The 16136-nt window shown below is 38.0% G+C and overlaps 1 protein-coding gene across 4 annotated transcripts in view; it reads right to left on the bottom strand.

The window, feature by feature from the left end:
* EFL1 (elongation factor like GTPase 1) overlaps nt 1-16136 on the bottom strand; it is a 144823-nt gene that overhangs the window by 112609 nt on the left and 16078 nt on the right. For 3 of the 4 annotated variants that reach the window (XM_037833194.1, XM_037833195.1, XM_037833197.1), the window contains 3 exons: nt 5086-5219; nt 4211-4348; nt 2405-2619 (listed from right to left, as the gene is read on the bottom strand). In XM_037833194.1, the coding sequence (XP_037689122.1) occupies nt 2405-2619; nt 4211-4348; nt 5086-5219 (487 nt within the window). Of the gene's footprint in view, nt 1-2404; nt 2620-4210; nt 4349-5085; nt 5220-16136 lie in introns of those variants that run through there. The other variant, XM_037833198.1, reaches the window with a different exon arrangement.

The raw sequence follows: 16136 nt of genomic DNA, 5'->3' as shown, positions 1-16136 counted from the left end.
ATTCAAAGAAATCAATTGTATATAAAATCCAAAAAGAGATGCAAGACTGGTTCACTATTCAAAAATCAATCAATCCACCATATTAACAAGCTAAAGAAGAAAAAAAAAGTCATGATTCTATCAATTAATGCAGAAAAAGATTCTGACAAAACCCAATGCCCATTTATGATAGTAACACTTACAAAAACAGGAATAGAGGGATATTTCCTCAACTTGATAAAAAAATACCTTAAAAAATCTACAGCTAACATTGCTAACATTATACCTAATTGTGAAAGACTGAATGCTTTCCCTCTAAGGTCAGGAAGAAGGCAAGGATGTCTGCTCTCACCACATTTATTCAACAAAATACTAGAAGTTCTACCCATTGCAAGATGGTAAGAAAAGGAAACAAATGGCACACAGGTAGGAAAGGAAGAAATAAAACTGTCTCTATAGGTAAGTGACATGAATGTTTTATGAAAAGTCCCAAGGAATTTACAAAGACTCCTAAAGAAGCTAATAAATGAGTTCGGCAAGGTCACAGGATAGAATATCAACATATAAAAATCAACTGGATTTCTCTATACTAGTGATGAACCTGTGGACACTAAAATTAAAAATACAATACTATTTACAATAGTTCAAACAATGAAAAATTAGGTGTAAAACTAACAGAACATAAAAGGATTAGCATGCTAGAAACTACAACATGCTGACAGAAGAAACTGAAAGTTCTAAATAAATGGACAGACATATTATGTTCATAAATTGGAAAAGTCAACATAGTAAAGATGTCAATTCTCCCCAAATAGATACATAGGTATAATGCAATTCTCATCAAAATCTAAGCAAGATTTTTTTTTGTAGCTAGAGATGAGATTACTATAAAATTTACATGCAAAGACCAAAGAATAGCTAAAACAGTTTTTGGAAAAGAATAATGTAGATGGAAACAGTCTACCTGATTATTGTATATAGCTAAAGTAACTACTGTGTAGTATAGGAGGAAAGATAGACTCACAGACCAATGGAACAGAACAGAGAACTCAGAAATAGACCCACACAAATATGACCAACTGATTTTGACAAAGACACAAAGGCAATCCTATGGAGGAAAGATACCATTTTCAACAAAAGGTATTGGAGTAATTGGACAACCATAAGCAAAAAAAAAAAAAAAAAAAAAATCTGTCTCAACCCAAGTCTCACACCTTATACAAAAACTAACTTAAAATGGATCAAAGACTTATATGTAAAAGGAAAATCACAAAAGTTTTAGGAGAAAATCTTTAGACTTCAAGGTTAGGCAAAGAGTCCTCAAACTTGACTCCAAAAGCTTGATTCATAAAAGGAAAAACTGATAAACTCAACTTCATCTAAATTAAAAACTCTTGCTCCACAAAAGACCATTAAGAGGATGAAAAGTCAAGCTACAGATTTGAAGAAAACATTGCAAAACATGTATAAGACAAAGGACCAACATCGCAAATATGTTAAAGAACTCTCAAAACTCAAGAGCAAAAACAAAACAAAGCAAAACAAAACTCCAATTAGAAAATGGGCAAAGGCTATGAAAAGACATTTCACCAAAGAAAACAAACAGATGGCAAATAAGCACATGAAAAGATGTTCAACATCATTAGCCATTAGGGAAATGCAAATTAAAACTACAGCATATCAGTATATACCTACTATAATTGCTAAAAAAAACCCAGCAACAACAACAAATGCCAGCGAAGACGTGAAACAGTTTGCAGTTTCTTTAAAAACTAACCATGTAACTATCCTATAATCTAGCAACTGCACTCCTGGGCATTTATCCCAGAGAAATGAAAACTTGTGTTCACACAAACACCTGTATATGACTGCTTATAGCAGCTTTACTCATGAGAGCCCAAAGCTGGAAATAACCCAGATGTCATTCAATGGGTAAATGGTTAATCAAACTGAGGTAGAACCATACCTTGAAATGCTACTACTCAGTAATAAAAAGGAACTATTATTAATACATGCAACAACTAGGATGAGTCTCCAGAGAATTATACATAGGGAAAAAAGCCAATCCAAAGGTTACATATTATTTTATTCCCCTTATATAACATTCTCAAATGACAAAATTATAGATTGGAGAAAAGTATAGATTAATGGTTGCCAGGGGTTAAAAGGGGGAGGATATGTATGGCTATAAAAGGGCAACATGAGAGATCTCTGTCCTGATGGAAATGTTCTGTACTTTGACTGTATCAACATCAATATCCTTGTTGTTCTATTGTACTACAATTTTGCACGATGCTACCCTTAGGGGAAACTGGGTAAAGGGTGCATGGATATATATCTATAACTACAGCTTACAACTACAATTATCTCAAAATAAAAAGTTTAGGTAAAAAATCAGCTGCATATAAAATCCAAACAGACTTACCCAAAGCCCCACCCATCTACAGCACTTGTAAACACCACATTTCCCTGATCTGGAGAGAAGTAAAGGTGAGAATCATCTGTGTCCTCCAAGCCAGTGCTCCAGTCATATACTTGCTCTCCTTGCTCAGAATTTGGATTCATTTGGGATTCAGTCTCTCTCTCTGCTCTTTCTTCTAGGACTTTAGAAGTAAAAAGAGTTCCTGTGAGTGCATTAATCTAGGAAAGATGGTGAAATGGCAGAATGTCATTTAGATGCTTAGTATGCCCATGATAGGAAACACACTATCTAATCCTTGTTAAGGCTAGAATCATTGGTGACAGTTTGGGCTTATATTGAGCACACATGGATGGAGGTGACATTTGCAACCAATGATTAATGTATATGCTATTAATCCATTCTTTCTAAACCCAGTAAAACTAAATTATAAGGTTTTTGAAAGGTCATTTTTCTAATGATTATTATTAGTCTAATGCAAACACTAATGTGGCAAATTTTTATCTTGTTTATCAGATCCAGGGCCTACTGCTACATGCAGGGTTTCTAATCTCACAATCCTGGTTTATAACCTTAGTCAATTCCTTCTTCCATTTCTTATATCAGTGTTTTGAAATTGTCCCCATTCTCGTCAGGTCCACTTACCAACCAGTAACCTCAAACTATTTTCACTCTCAAGTAAGTAATCTTATTTTCTACCTCAGAAAGAAAATGGAATCTATTACTTAGAAATCTTGAGAGCACTCTATGTTCCAACTATGAGCCTGTTGACTTCTGCAAATCCTGCTGACCCTTCTCCTTCCACTTAAGGGTAAGGAGCATTTCACGTGTGCCCATCCCTGCCTGTCTACAGGCAACTACCTCCATTGCTCATTCTTTCTCACTGCTCTACCTTTACCATCCCTCCTTTAGTAAATACACATTCTCAAGTTGGTCTCTTCAATGACCTATTTTCTTGAAGAAAGTAAAAACTCCCATGCGAAGCACATAAAGTGTTCTAAATTTTTCCCTACACCCATCTCTTGTCATTGCCTAAAATAACCTAATTCTCCAGTTATAACAACTTATAGTTCTTTGAATGCAACATAGTACCATGCTTTTTCTTGCCTTTGTAAATCCTATTTCTTCTTTCTTAAATGCCTTTCCCCTATTTCTCTACTTCCATACATCTAGCTTCCCTGCATCTCACTCAAAGCTTCTATTGTGAGACTTTTCTTAACCCTCTCTTCCTCGACTTCAGTTTGTGTTAGCTGTCCCTCATCTATGTCTCAAATCAAACCCAAAGCTTATCTCATTGTTCTACAAATATTTCTTGGTAACTATTTGTCTCCCCTACTACATTGTAAGCTCTTTGAAAGTAGGGACTCTGACCTGTCCATCTTTAGTCATAATCCTTAGCACACAATGGATATTCAAGAATCCATTCATTCAATATACATTTATGTAAATATCTGCTGAATAAATAAATGAATACTTGGGTAAAATTCTTCTAAAAACAGGTAATAAAATACCACAGAACTTCCTAATATTGCTTCACTTTGGAACCAAACTACAATATTTTTAATAAGAGAGTTTTAAAACCTATTGTCCAAGCTTTAGACTGAAAGGTGCTTCCAGGAGATGGAAAAGACTCCTGAGAGCATCCTTGTCTGTTGCCTCTGCTGTAGCATGATCACTCCACATACATCTTAAATGACAAAATCTCTAAACAGGTGAATTTTCTGTAGCATTGTCTCATGCCCAACATGGCAACTTCCTTACAACTCTTTTTGAACTCCAGTTCTTAAAATACTGAGGTGAAGTATAAAATACCTGTTCTAATATATTCTTGAGGTGAGAATAGGCCTCCTGTGGGGTAAATTTCAGTTCCACTATCAAGCGGTCTATCTTATTAATCACTAAAACTGGACGGATGTTTTCGAGCCAGGCTTGTCGCAAAACTGCTTGTGTCTGATTAAAACAGAAAGGAAAACATTAAAACAAACATGGGTATAATAAGGAGTAGAATACAGAAAGTCACAACATCTTTTTTTTTTAAAATATAAAACTAAGATTTTGAAAAAAAGTTATTAAAAGAAATGAGCTTGAAGAGAGCCACTCTGAGCTCCATCCCCACTGGAATGGTATGAATACTCTGCCCTTAGGGGTAAACTCTTCCAACTTCAGTGGAAAAGTTGAGAAATACTGGATTAAGGATACAGAAGTATCAGATAGGGAAGGAAGGAAGTTGTGTGTGTGTGCGCGCGCGCTTAGGTGAGTGCAGGAGGAGAAGCATAGACCGAGAAAATAATAGAAAAGACTTAGCCAATCTAGAGGAGAAGCAGTTTTTTGATATTTTGCTATCAAGAACCTCTCAGTCTTCAGAAGCCTTTTCCATGGGACTGAAACCTCCAGTTCCTCCCAAAATTCAACATTTCTCCCATTCCTGCTGAGTTCCTCTCTAAGAGAATACCACAGACACTTAATCCAAACTTTCCAAAGTTAAAGTCATCATCTCTGTAAGATCCCTTCAAAACTTGTGTGATCCAACTCTATCACTACCTGGAACATCAGGAAATGTGAAAAATAAAACCCCCTTCTGATTGTCGGTATAATGCCTAAAGTGGCAAATTGTAATCAACAGTCAGTACCTCCTCTTTTCCCACCTTCTTCAACCAGTTAAATATTTTCACATTACAATCCACTACCTGTGGACAGACTCCTTCCACAGCATCTACCACAATGATGCACCCATCGCAAATGCGAACAGCTGTTGATACTTCTGAGGAGAAATCCACATGTCCCGGAGAGTCTATGAGATTAATCAGGTACTCCTCATTACCTGAAATGAAATTTTAAAACACACATTTTCAGTTGTGCAAGTATACAAGACTCTTCCTCAGGCATTCTGGAATAAGAAAGTACCTAAAAAAAAGAACGAATGATGCTAAAATCTCAATCAACAATCAATGGCTATAATTCCAATTTAGGAATTCCCACTAATGGGACTACTGATTTCAAACAGCATCTACGTAAAATGTTATCGGACTATGTTATTCCAATAGCTACCATTTTTTAAGAACTTACTGTGAGCCTGGCACTGTGCTAAACACTCTTAGCATGCTAACAACACATTACTGAATCCTGTAAGATAAATATCACTATTTCCAATTTCACAGACAAGGAAATGAGACTAAAAAAAAAACCAACACCTAACAGCACGAGACTGAATGCTCTTCAAGGGGGCCTGAACAGGAAATGCCAATTTTAAGACACAAAACTGGTGGCCAAGTTCTTCCCTACAATTTCTCAAAGAGCAATGTGTGAATCTGCTCAATCAAGATTTAGTATCAATTCTTACAAAAATGTATGGAGTGCCTATGTGCCAAGCAGCATGCAATGTGCTCTCACATATAATTATCTCCTTTAATCCTCACAACAAACAAATGTATTATAATGCATCAAGTTTAGAGCAGGATGACCAACTCATTCTGATCTGTCCTGTTTTAGCACTGAAAGTTCATATCCCATCAAACCCCTCAGGCAAACCAGAACAAATGGTCACCCTAGTTATAGAGACTTAACATTAAAACATAACTGGACAATCCCTGAGGAAAAATAAGGATACCTTAGAATTCTATACTCATTCCCCATTTACCACTAATTTTGGTATAATTCTTGGAATCACTTAGTATTATCTTAGCTTAACTCCTTTGTTTCATAGATAAATATGCTAAAGAGATTTATCCAAGGTCACGAAGTAGTACCAAGGTAGAAACACATCCAGGTTTACTGAATGAATTTAGTCACTTCCTGGTCTTGACTTCCCTTTTACTTTGCAGCTGAGAAAATAATACTCACTGGTTCATTTGACCAAACTCCAGACTTTAGGTGGGGGAAATTATAAACTTTTCCCCAACCTTTGTCTGAGTACCAGGACTTGATACAGATTTTCAGAGACTGGGTTTCCTGTTGGGTTCTTTACTTATCCAGATGGTATATATAGTAAAGACAGATTATAAAACTGCATTCATACAGAAACCTCCGGCTTCCTACGTAGCAGTACTCTTAGCTTTTACCGAGCTTATAGAAGTTGTTGGAAATACCCAGAAAAATGAATGAAACGAATGAAAAATGAATGAATATATATATTTCCCCTTAATTATGCACCCAATTCCAGATCCCTTGAAATTCATTCAGGGGCTGCAGGTTCAGATCTAGAAGGCAAAGGAAAGCTAGTGATATAACAAGTGAGTTCAATTAGAAAATAGGCATCCTCAAAAATAAGAGTGTGTTATCAAATAATGGGAAATATAGGCAGCTCAAGGGAGGAGGAGGTGGATGGACTCACAACACTCATGTGTTTTAAGGCTCAAAGAAGCCTTTTAATAAAAAGAAGCCTGCTCAATTTTGTTGAAACCAAAGTTTCCCAAAGGTATTTGATCATGAGAAAGCTGTGCTCTGTCACACAGTTCATAAAGGCAGAGCCCAATCTCCTGACTCTTCTTTCAATGCCTTTTCCATCTCAACCTTTTCCAAATAACTTCAAACTAAATTTCAAACATGGGGAAAGAAGTGCAATGCATGTTAGAGGAAAACAAGTCATTAACAATAGCTCTCCTGCTGTGTGACGTTAGGCACATTATGCCTTTTTAAAGTCTTGTTTCCTTGAACGTAAAATAAAAACCATCTACTTCTTTTTTTCTTCTCCAAATAGGTGAGGATAAAATAAAAATACATAAAAACGGAGACGGGGCAAGATGGCAGACTGGTGAGCTGTATGTTTTAGTTACTCCTCCAGGAAAGTAGGTAGAAAGCCAGGAACTGCGTGGACTGGACACCACAGAGCAATCTGACTTTGGGCATACTTCATACAACACTCATGAAAACGTGGAACTGCTGAGATCAGCAAAATCTGTAAGTTTCTGCGGCCAGGGGACCCGTGCCCCTCCCTGCCAGGCTCAGTCCCGTGGGAGGAGGGGCTGAAAGCTCCGGGAAGGAGAAGGGAGAACTGCAGTGGCAGCCCTTATCGGAAACTCATTCTGCTGATCCAAACTCCAACCATAGATAGATGGAGACCAGACACCAGAGAATCTGAGAGCAGCCAGACCAGCAGAGAGGAGACAGGCATAGAAAAAAAACAACACGAAAAACTCCAAAATAAAAGCGGAGGATTTCTGGAGTTCTGGTGAGCGTGGAAGGGGAAAGGGCAGAGCTCAGGCCCGAGCTCCCGCCCTGAGGCGCATATGCAAATCCCGAAGAAAAGCTGATCTCTCTGCCCTGTGGACTTTTCCTTAATGGCCCTGGTTGCTTTCTCTCTCAGCATTTCAATAACCCATTAGATCTCTGAGGAGGGCCCCTTTTTTTTTTTCTTTTTTTTTTTTAATCCTTTTTTCTTTTTCTAAAACAATTACTCTAAGAAGCCCAATACAGAAAGTTTCAAAGACCTGCAATTTGGGCAGGTCAAGTCAAGAGCAGAACTAGGAGAGCTCTGAGACAAAACACAATAATCCACTGGCTGAGAAAATTCACTAAACACCACAACTTCCCAAGAAAAGGGGGGTGTCCGCTCACAGCCACCATCCTGGTGGACAGGAAACACTCCAGCCCATCGCCAGCCCCATAGCCCAGAACTGCCCCAGACAACCCAGTGTGACGGAAGTGCTTCAAATAACAGGCACACACCACAAAACTGGGCATGGACATTAGCCTTCCCTGCAACCTCAGCTGATTGTCCCAGAGTTGGGAAGGTAGAGCAGTGTGAATTAACAAAGCCCCATTCAGCCATCATTTCAGCAGACTGGGAGCCTCCCTACACAGCCCAGCAGCCCAGAACTGCCCTGGGGGGACGGCACTCACCTGTGACATAGCACAGTCATCCCTCAACAGAGGACCAGGGGGTGCACGGCCTGGAAAAGGGGCCCACTTGCAAGTCTCAGGAGCCATACGCCAATACCAAGGACTTGTGGGTCAGTGGCAGAGACCAACTGTGGCAGGACCGAACTGAAGGATTAGATTATTGCAGCAGCCTTAAAACTCTAGGATCACCAGGGAGATTTGATTGTTAGAGCCACCCCCCCCTTCATGACTGCCCAGAAACACGCCCCATATACAGGGCAGGCAACACCAACTACACACGCAAGCTTGGTACACCAATTGGACCCCACAAGACTCACTCCCCCACTCACCAAAAAGGCTAAGCAGGGGAGAACTGGCTTGTGGAGAACAGGTGGCTCGTGGACGCCACCTGCTGGTTAGTTAGAGAAAGTGTACTCCACGAAGCTGTAGATCTGATAAATTAGAGATAAGGACTTCAACTGGTCTACAAACCCTAAAAGAACCCTATCAAGGTCAGCAAATGCCACGAGGCCAAAAACAACAGAAAATTATAAAGCATATGAAAAAACCAGACGATATGGATAACCCAAGCCCAAGCACCCAAATCAAAAGACCAGAAGAGACACAGCACCTAGAGCAGCTACTCAAAGAACTAAAGATGAACAATGAGACCATAGTACGGGAGACAAAGGAAATCAAGAAGACCCTAGAAGAGCATAAAGAAGACACTGCAAGACTAAATAAAAAAATGGATGATCTTATGGAAATTAAAGAAACTGTTGACCAAATTAAAAAGATTCTGGACACTCATAGTACAAGACTAGAGGAAGGTGAACAACGAATCAGTGACCTGGAAGATGACAGAATGGAAAATGAAAGCATAAAAGAAAGAATGGGGAAAAAAATTGAAAAAATCGAAATGGACCTCAGGGATATGATAGATAATATGAAACGTCCAAATATAAGACTCATTGGTGTCCCAGAAGGGGAAGAAAAGGGTAAAGGTCTAGGAAGAGTATTCAAAGAAATTGTTGGGGAAAACTTCCCAAATCTTCTAAACAACATAAATACACAAATCATAAATGCTCAGCAAACCCCAAATAGAATAAATCCAAATAAACCCACACCAAGACATATTCTGATCAGACTCTCAAATACTGAAGAGAAGGAGCAAGTTCTGAAAGCAGCAAGAGAAAAGCAATTCACCACATACAAAGGAAACAGCATAAGACTAAGTAGTGACTACTCAGCAGCCACCATGGAGGCGAGAAGGCAGTGGCACGATATATTTAAAATTCTGAGTGAGAAAAATTTCCAGCCAAGAATACTTTATCCAGCAAAGCTCTCCTTCAAATTTGAGGGAGAGCTTAAATTTTTCACAGACAAACAAATGTTGAGAGAATTCACTAACAAGAGACCTGCCCTGCTGGAGATACTAAAGGGAGCCCTACAGACAGAGAAACAAAGAAAGGACAGACAGACTTGGAGAAAGGTTCAGTACTAAAGAGATTCGGTATGGGTACAATAAAGGATATTAATAGACAGAGGGGAAAAATATGACAAACATAAACCAAAGGATAAGATGGCTGATTCAAGAAATGCCTTCACGGTTATAACGCTGAATGTAAATGGATTAAACTCCCCAATTAAAAGATATAGATTCGCAGAATGGATCAAAAAAAATGAACCATCCATATGTTGCATACAAGAGACTCATCTTAGACACAGGGACACAAAGAAACTGAAAGTGAAAGGATGGAAAAAAATATTTCATGCAAGCTACAGCCAAAAGAAAGCAGGTGTAGCAAAATTAATCTCAGATAAAATAGACTTCAAATGCAGGGATGTTTTGAGAGACAAAGAAGGCCACTACATACTAATAAAAGGGGCAATTCAGCAAGAAGAAATAACAATCGTAAATGTCTATGCACCCAATCAAGGTGCCACAAAATACATGAGAGAAACACTGGCAAAACTAAAGGAAGCAATTGATGTTTCCACAATAATTGTGGGAGACTTCAACACATCACTCTCTCCTATAGATAGATCAACCAGACAGAGGACCAATAAGGAAACTGAAAACCTAAACAATCTGATAAATGAATTAGATTTAACAGACATATACAGGACATTACATCCCAAATCACCAGGATACACATACTTTTCTAGTGCTCATGGAACTTACTCCAGAATAGATCATATGCTGGGACATAAAACAAGCCTCAATAAATTTAAAAAAGATTGAAATTATTCAAAGCACATTCTCTGACCACAATGCAATACAATTAGAAGTCAATAACCATCAGAGACTTAGAAAATTCACAAATACCTGGAGGTTAAACACACTCCTAAACAATCAGTGGGTTAAAGAAGAAATAGCAAGAGAAATTGCTAAATATATAGAGACGAATGAAAATGAGAACACAACATACCAAAACCTATGGGATGCAGCAAAAGCAGTGCTAAGGGGGAAATTTATAGCACTAAACGCATATATTAAAAAGGAAGAAAGAGCCAAAATCAAAGAACTAATGGATCAACTGAAGAAGCTAGAAAATGAACAGCAAACCAATCCTAAACCAAGTAGAAGAAAAGAAATAACAAGGATTAAAGCAGAAATAAATGACATAGAGAACAAAAAAACAATAGAGAGGATAAATATCACCAAAAGTTGGTTCTTTGAGAAGATCAACAAGATTGACAAGCCCCTACCTAGACTGACAAAATCAAAAAGACAGAAGACCCATATAAACAAAATAATGAATGAAAAAGGTGACATAACTGCAGATCCTGAAGAAATTAAAAAAAATTTTAAGAGGATACTATGAACAACTGTATGGCAACAAACTGGATAATGTAGAGGAAATGGACAATTTCCTGGAAACATATGAACAACCTAGACTGACCAGAGAAGAAATAGAAGACCTCAACCAACCCATCACAAGCAAAGAGATCCAATCAGTCATCAAAAATCTTCCCACAAATAAATGCCCAGGGCCAGATGGCTTCACAGGGGAATTCTACCAAACTTTCCAGAAAGAACTGACACCAATCTTACTCAAACTCTTTCACAACATTGAAGAAAATGGAACACTACCTAACTCATTTTATGAAGCTAACATCAATCTAATACCAAAACCAGGCAAAGATGCTACAAAAAAGGAAAACTACCGGCCAATCTCTCTAATGAATATAGATGCAAAAATCCTGAACAAAATACTTGCAAATCGAATCCAAAGACACATTAAAAAACTCATACACCATGACCAAGTGGGGTTCATTCCAGGCATGCAAGGATGGTTCAACATAAGAAAATCAATCTATGTATTACAACACATTAACAAGTCCAAAGGGAAAAATCAATTGATCATCTCAATAGATGCTGAAAAAGCATCTGACAAAATCCAACATCCCTTTTTGATAAAAACACTTCAAAAGGTAGGAATTGAAGGAAACTTCCTCAACATGATAAAGAGCATATATGAAAAACCCACAGCCAGCATAGTACTCAATGGTGAGAGACTGAAAGCCTTCCCTCTAAGATCAGGAACAAGACAAGGATGCCCGCTGTCACCACTGTTATTCAACATTGTGCTGGAAGTGCTAGCCAGGGCAATCCGGCAAGACAAAGAAATAAAAGGCATCCAAATTGGAAAAGAAGAAGTAAAACTGTCATTGTTTGCAGATGATATGATCTTATATCTAGAAAACCCTGAGAAATCGACGATACAGCTACTAGAGCTAATAAACAAATTTAGCAACGTAGCAGGATACAAGGTTAATGCACATAAGTCAGTAATGTTTCTATATGCTAGAAATGAACAAACTGAAGAGACACTCAAGAAAAAGATACCATTTTCAATAGCAACTAAAAAAATCAAGTACCTAGGAATAAACTTAACCAAAGATGTAAAAGACCTATACAAAGAAAACTACATAACTCTACTAAAAGAAATAGAAGGGGACCTTAAAAGATGGAAAAATATTCCATGTTCATGGATAGGAAGGCTAAATGTCATTAAGATGTCAATTCTACCCAAACTCATCTACAGATTCAATGCAATCCCAATCAAAATTCCAACAACCTACTTTGCAGACTTGGAAAAGCTAGTTATCAAATTTATTTGGAAAGGGAAGATGCCTCGAATTGCTAAAGACACTCTAAAAAAGAAAAACGAAGTGGGAGGACTTACACTCCCTGACTTTGAAGCTTATTATAAAGCCACAGTTGCCAAAACAGCATGGTACTGGCACAAAGATAGACATATAGATCAATGGAATCGAATTGAGAATTCGGAGATAGACGCCCAGATCTATGGCCGACTGATCTTTGATAAGGCCCCCAAAGTCACTGAACTGAGTCATAATGGTCTTTTCAACAAATGGGGCTGGGAGAGTTGGATATCCATATCCAAAAGAATGAAAGAGGACCCCTACCTCACCCCCTACACAAAAATTAACTCAAAATGGACCAAAGATCTCAATATAAAAGAAAGTACCATAAAACTCCTAGAAGATAATGTAGGAAAACATCTTCAAGACCTTGTATTAGGCGGCCACTTCCTAGACTTTACACCCAAAGCACAGGCAACAAAAGAGAAAATAGATAAATGGGAACTCCTCAAGCTTAGAAGTTTCTGCACCTCAAAGGAATTTCTCAAAAAGGTAAAGAGGCAGCGAACTCAATGGGAAAAAATTTTTGGAAACCATGTATCTGACAAAAGACTGATATCTTGCATATATAAAGAAATCCTACAACTCAATGACAATAGTACAGTCGGCCCTATTACTAAATGGGCAAAAGATATGAAAAGACAGTTCTCTGAAGAGGAAATACAAATGGCCAAGAAACACATGAAAAAATGTTCAGCTTCACTAGCTATTAGAGAGATGCAAATTAAGACCACAATGAGATACCATCTAACACCGGTTAGAATGGCTGCCATTAAACAAACAGGAAACTACAAATGCTGGAGGGGATGTGGAGAAATTGGAACTGTTATTCATTGTTGGTGGGACTGTATAATGGTTCAGCCACTCTGGAAGTCAGTCTGGCAGTTCCTTAGAAAACTAGATACAGAGTTACCATTCGATCCAGCGATTGCACTTCTCGGTATATACCCGGAAGATCGGAAAGCAGTGACACGAACAGATATCTGCACGCCAATGTTCATAGCAGCATTATTCACAATTGCCAAGAGATGGAAACAACCGAAATGTCCTTCAACAGATGAGTGGATAGATAAAATGTGGTATATACACACGATGGAATACTACGCGGCAGTAAGAAGGAACGATCTCGTGAAACATGTGACAACATGGATGAACCTTGAAGACGTAATGCTGAGCGAAATAAGCCAGGCACAAAAAGAGAAATATTACATGCTACCACTAATGTGAACTTTGAAAAATGTAAAACAAAGGGTTTATAATGTAGAATGTAGGGGAACTAGCAATAGAGAGCAATTAAGGAAGGGGGAACAATAATCCAAGAACAGATAAGCTATTTAACGTTCTGGGGATGCCCAGGAATGACTATGGTCTGTTAATTTCTGATGGATATAGTAGGAGCAAGTTCACAGAAATGTTGCTATATTAGGTAACTTTCTTGGGGTAAAGTAGGAACATGTTGGAAGTTAAGCAGTTATTTTAGGTTAGTTGTCTTTTTCTTACTCCCTTGTTATGGTCTCTTTGAAATGTTCTTTTACTGTATGTTTGTTTTCTTTTTAACTTTTTTTTTTCATACAGTTGATTTAAAAAAGAAGGGAAAGTTAAAAAAAAAAAAAAGAAAAGAAAAACAAGGGAAAAAAAAAAGATGTAGTGCCCCCTTGAGGAGCCTGTGGAGAATGCAGGGGTATTCGCCTACCCCACCTCCATGGTTGCTAACATGACCACAGACATAGGGGACTGGTGGTTTGATGGGTTGAGCCCTCTACCACAGGTTTTACCCTTGGGAAGACGGTTGCTGCAAAGGAGAGTCTAGGCCTCCCTATGGTTGTGCCTAAGAGCCTCCTCCCGAATGCCTCTTTGTTGCTCAGATGTGGCCCTGTCTTTCTAGCTAAGCCAACTTGAAAGGTGAAATCACTGCCCTCCCCTCTACGTGGGATCAGACACCCAGGGGAGTGAATCTCCCTGGCAACGCGGAATATGACTCTCAGGGAGGAATGTAGACCTGGCATCGTGGGACGGAGAACATCTTCTTGACCAAAAGGGGGATGTGAAAGGAAATGAAATAAGCTTCAGTGGCAGAGAGATTCCAAAAGGAGCCGAGAGGTCACTCTGGTGGGCACTCTTATGCACACTTTAGACAACCCTTTTTAGGTTCTAAAGAATTGGGGTAGCTGGTGGTGGATACCTGAAACTATCAAACTACAACCCAGAACCCATGAATCTCGAAGACAGTTGTATAAAAATGTAGCTTATGAGGGGTGACAATGGGATTGGGAAAGCCATAAGGACCACACTCCACTTTGTCTAGTTTATGGATGGATGAGTAGAAAAATAGGGGAAGGAAACAAACAGACAAAGGTACCCAGTGTTCTTTTTTACTTCAATTGCTCTTTTTCACTCTAATTATTATTCTTGTTATTTTTGTGTGTGTGCTAATGAAGGTGTCAGGGATTGATTTGGGTGATGAATGTAACACTATGTAATGGTACTGTAAACAATCAAAAGTACGATTTGTTTTGTATGACTGCGTGGTATGTGAATATATCTCAATAAAATGAAGATTAAAAAAAAAAATATCACATGTAGAGCCATAAGAAGTTTCCTCATCTGTAAATTAAGGGGGTTGGAATCAACTTCTAAACTCTGTAACTCTACACGTCATGACATGAGTATTTCTTAACATGCTGATTGTGACTTGATTTTTCCTTGAAATGAGGGTCTTCAGTAAATGAAGGTTTGCTTTTAAACCACATGAGCAGAATCCAAAGGAGAACAGTGGCTATTGATAAACATGGTGTATCTGCAAAACTCTGACTTACTCTCCAAATCATTTCCCTGGGAAAGCAGTTAAAACTATATTTTCAACACTAAATGAATAAAAATAACTTCCAAATTCATACTGAAGGGTATATACATACATATGCAGAAACCTACTAAAATATACCTTATTTCCTTGATTCCAAAATACCACTGATTGTTATGTTGGAGTTCTCTGTAATGGGTTTTGTATTATTTTTGCAACTGTCCTGTAAGTTTGAAATTATTTCAAAATAAAAAGTTTAAGAAAAAAAAAAAAAAAGAAAGGAAATGAAATAAGCTTCAGTGGCAGAGAGATTCCAAAAGGAGCTGAGAGGTCACTCTGGTGGGCACTCTTATGCACACTTTAGACAACCCTTTTTAGGTTCTAAAGAATTGGGGTAGCTGGTGGTGGATACCTGAAACTATCAAACTACAACCCAGAACCCATGAATCTCGAAGACAGTTGTATAAAAATGTAGCTTATGAGGGGTGACAATGGGATTGGGAAAGCCATAAGGACCACACTCCACTTTGTCTAGTTTATGGATGGATGAGTAGAAAAATAGGGGAAGGAAACAAACAGACAAAGGTACCCAGTGTTCTTTTTTACTTCAATTGCTCTTTTTCACTCTAATTATTATTCTTGTTATTTTTGTGTGTGTGCTAATGAAGGTGCCAGGGATTGATTTGGGTGATGAATGTACCACTATGTAATGGTATTGTAAACAATCAAAAGTACTATTTGTTTTGTATGACTGCGTGATATGTGAATATATCTCAATAAAATGAAGATTAAAAAAAAAATACATAAAAACAGTTACGGGATTTACTATGTTAGATATGATTTAGATATGACTATGATTACTGCTAACAAATTATAAAAGTATCTAGATAAGTTATAACGCTTCTCAGGAGGCAAAATATTTTAGGCATGCTAAATGATCTTTTGGAT

This window comes from Choloepus didactylus, chromosome 4 (genome assembly GCF_015220235.1).
Source record: "Choloepus didactylus isolate mChoDid1 chromosome 4, mChoDid1.pri, whole genome shotgun sequence".
NCBI classification, from domain to species: Eukaryota; Metazoa; Chordata; class Mammalia; order Pilosa; family Megalonychidae; genus Choloepus; species Choloepus didactylus.
Note: the sequence above shows the minus strand (reverse complement) of the source record. Positions and strands in the feature narration are given on the sequence as shown.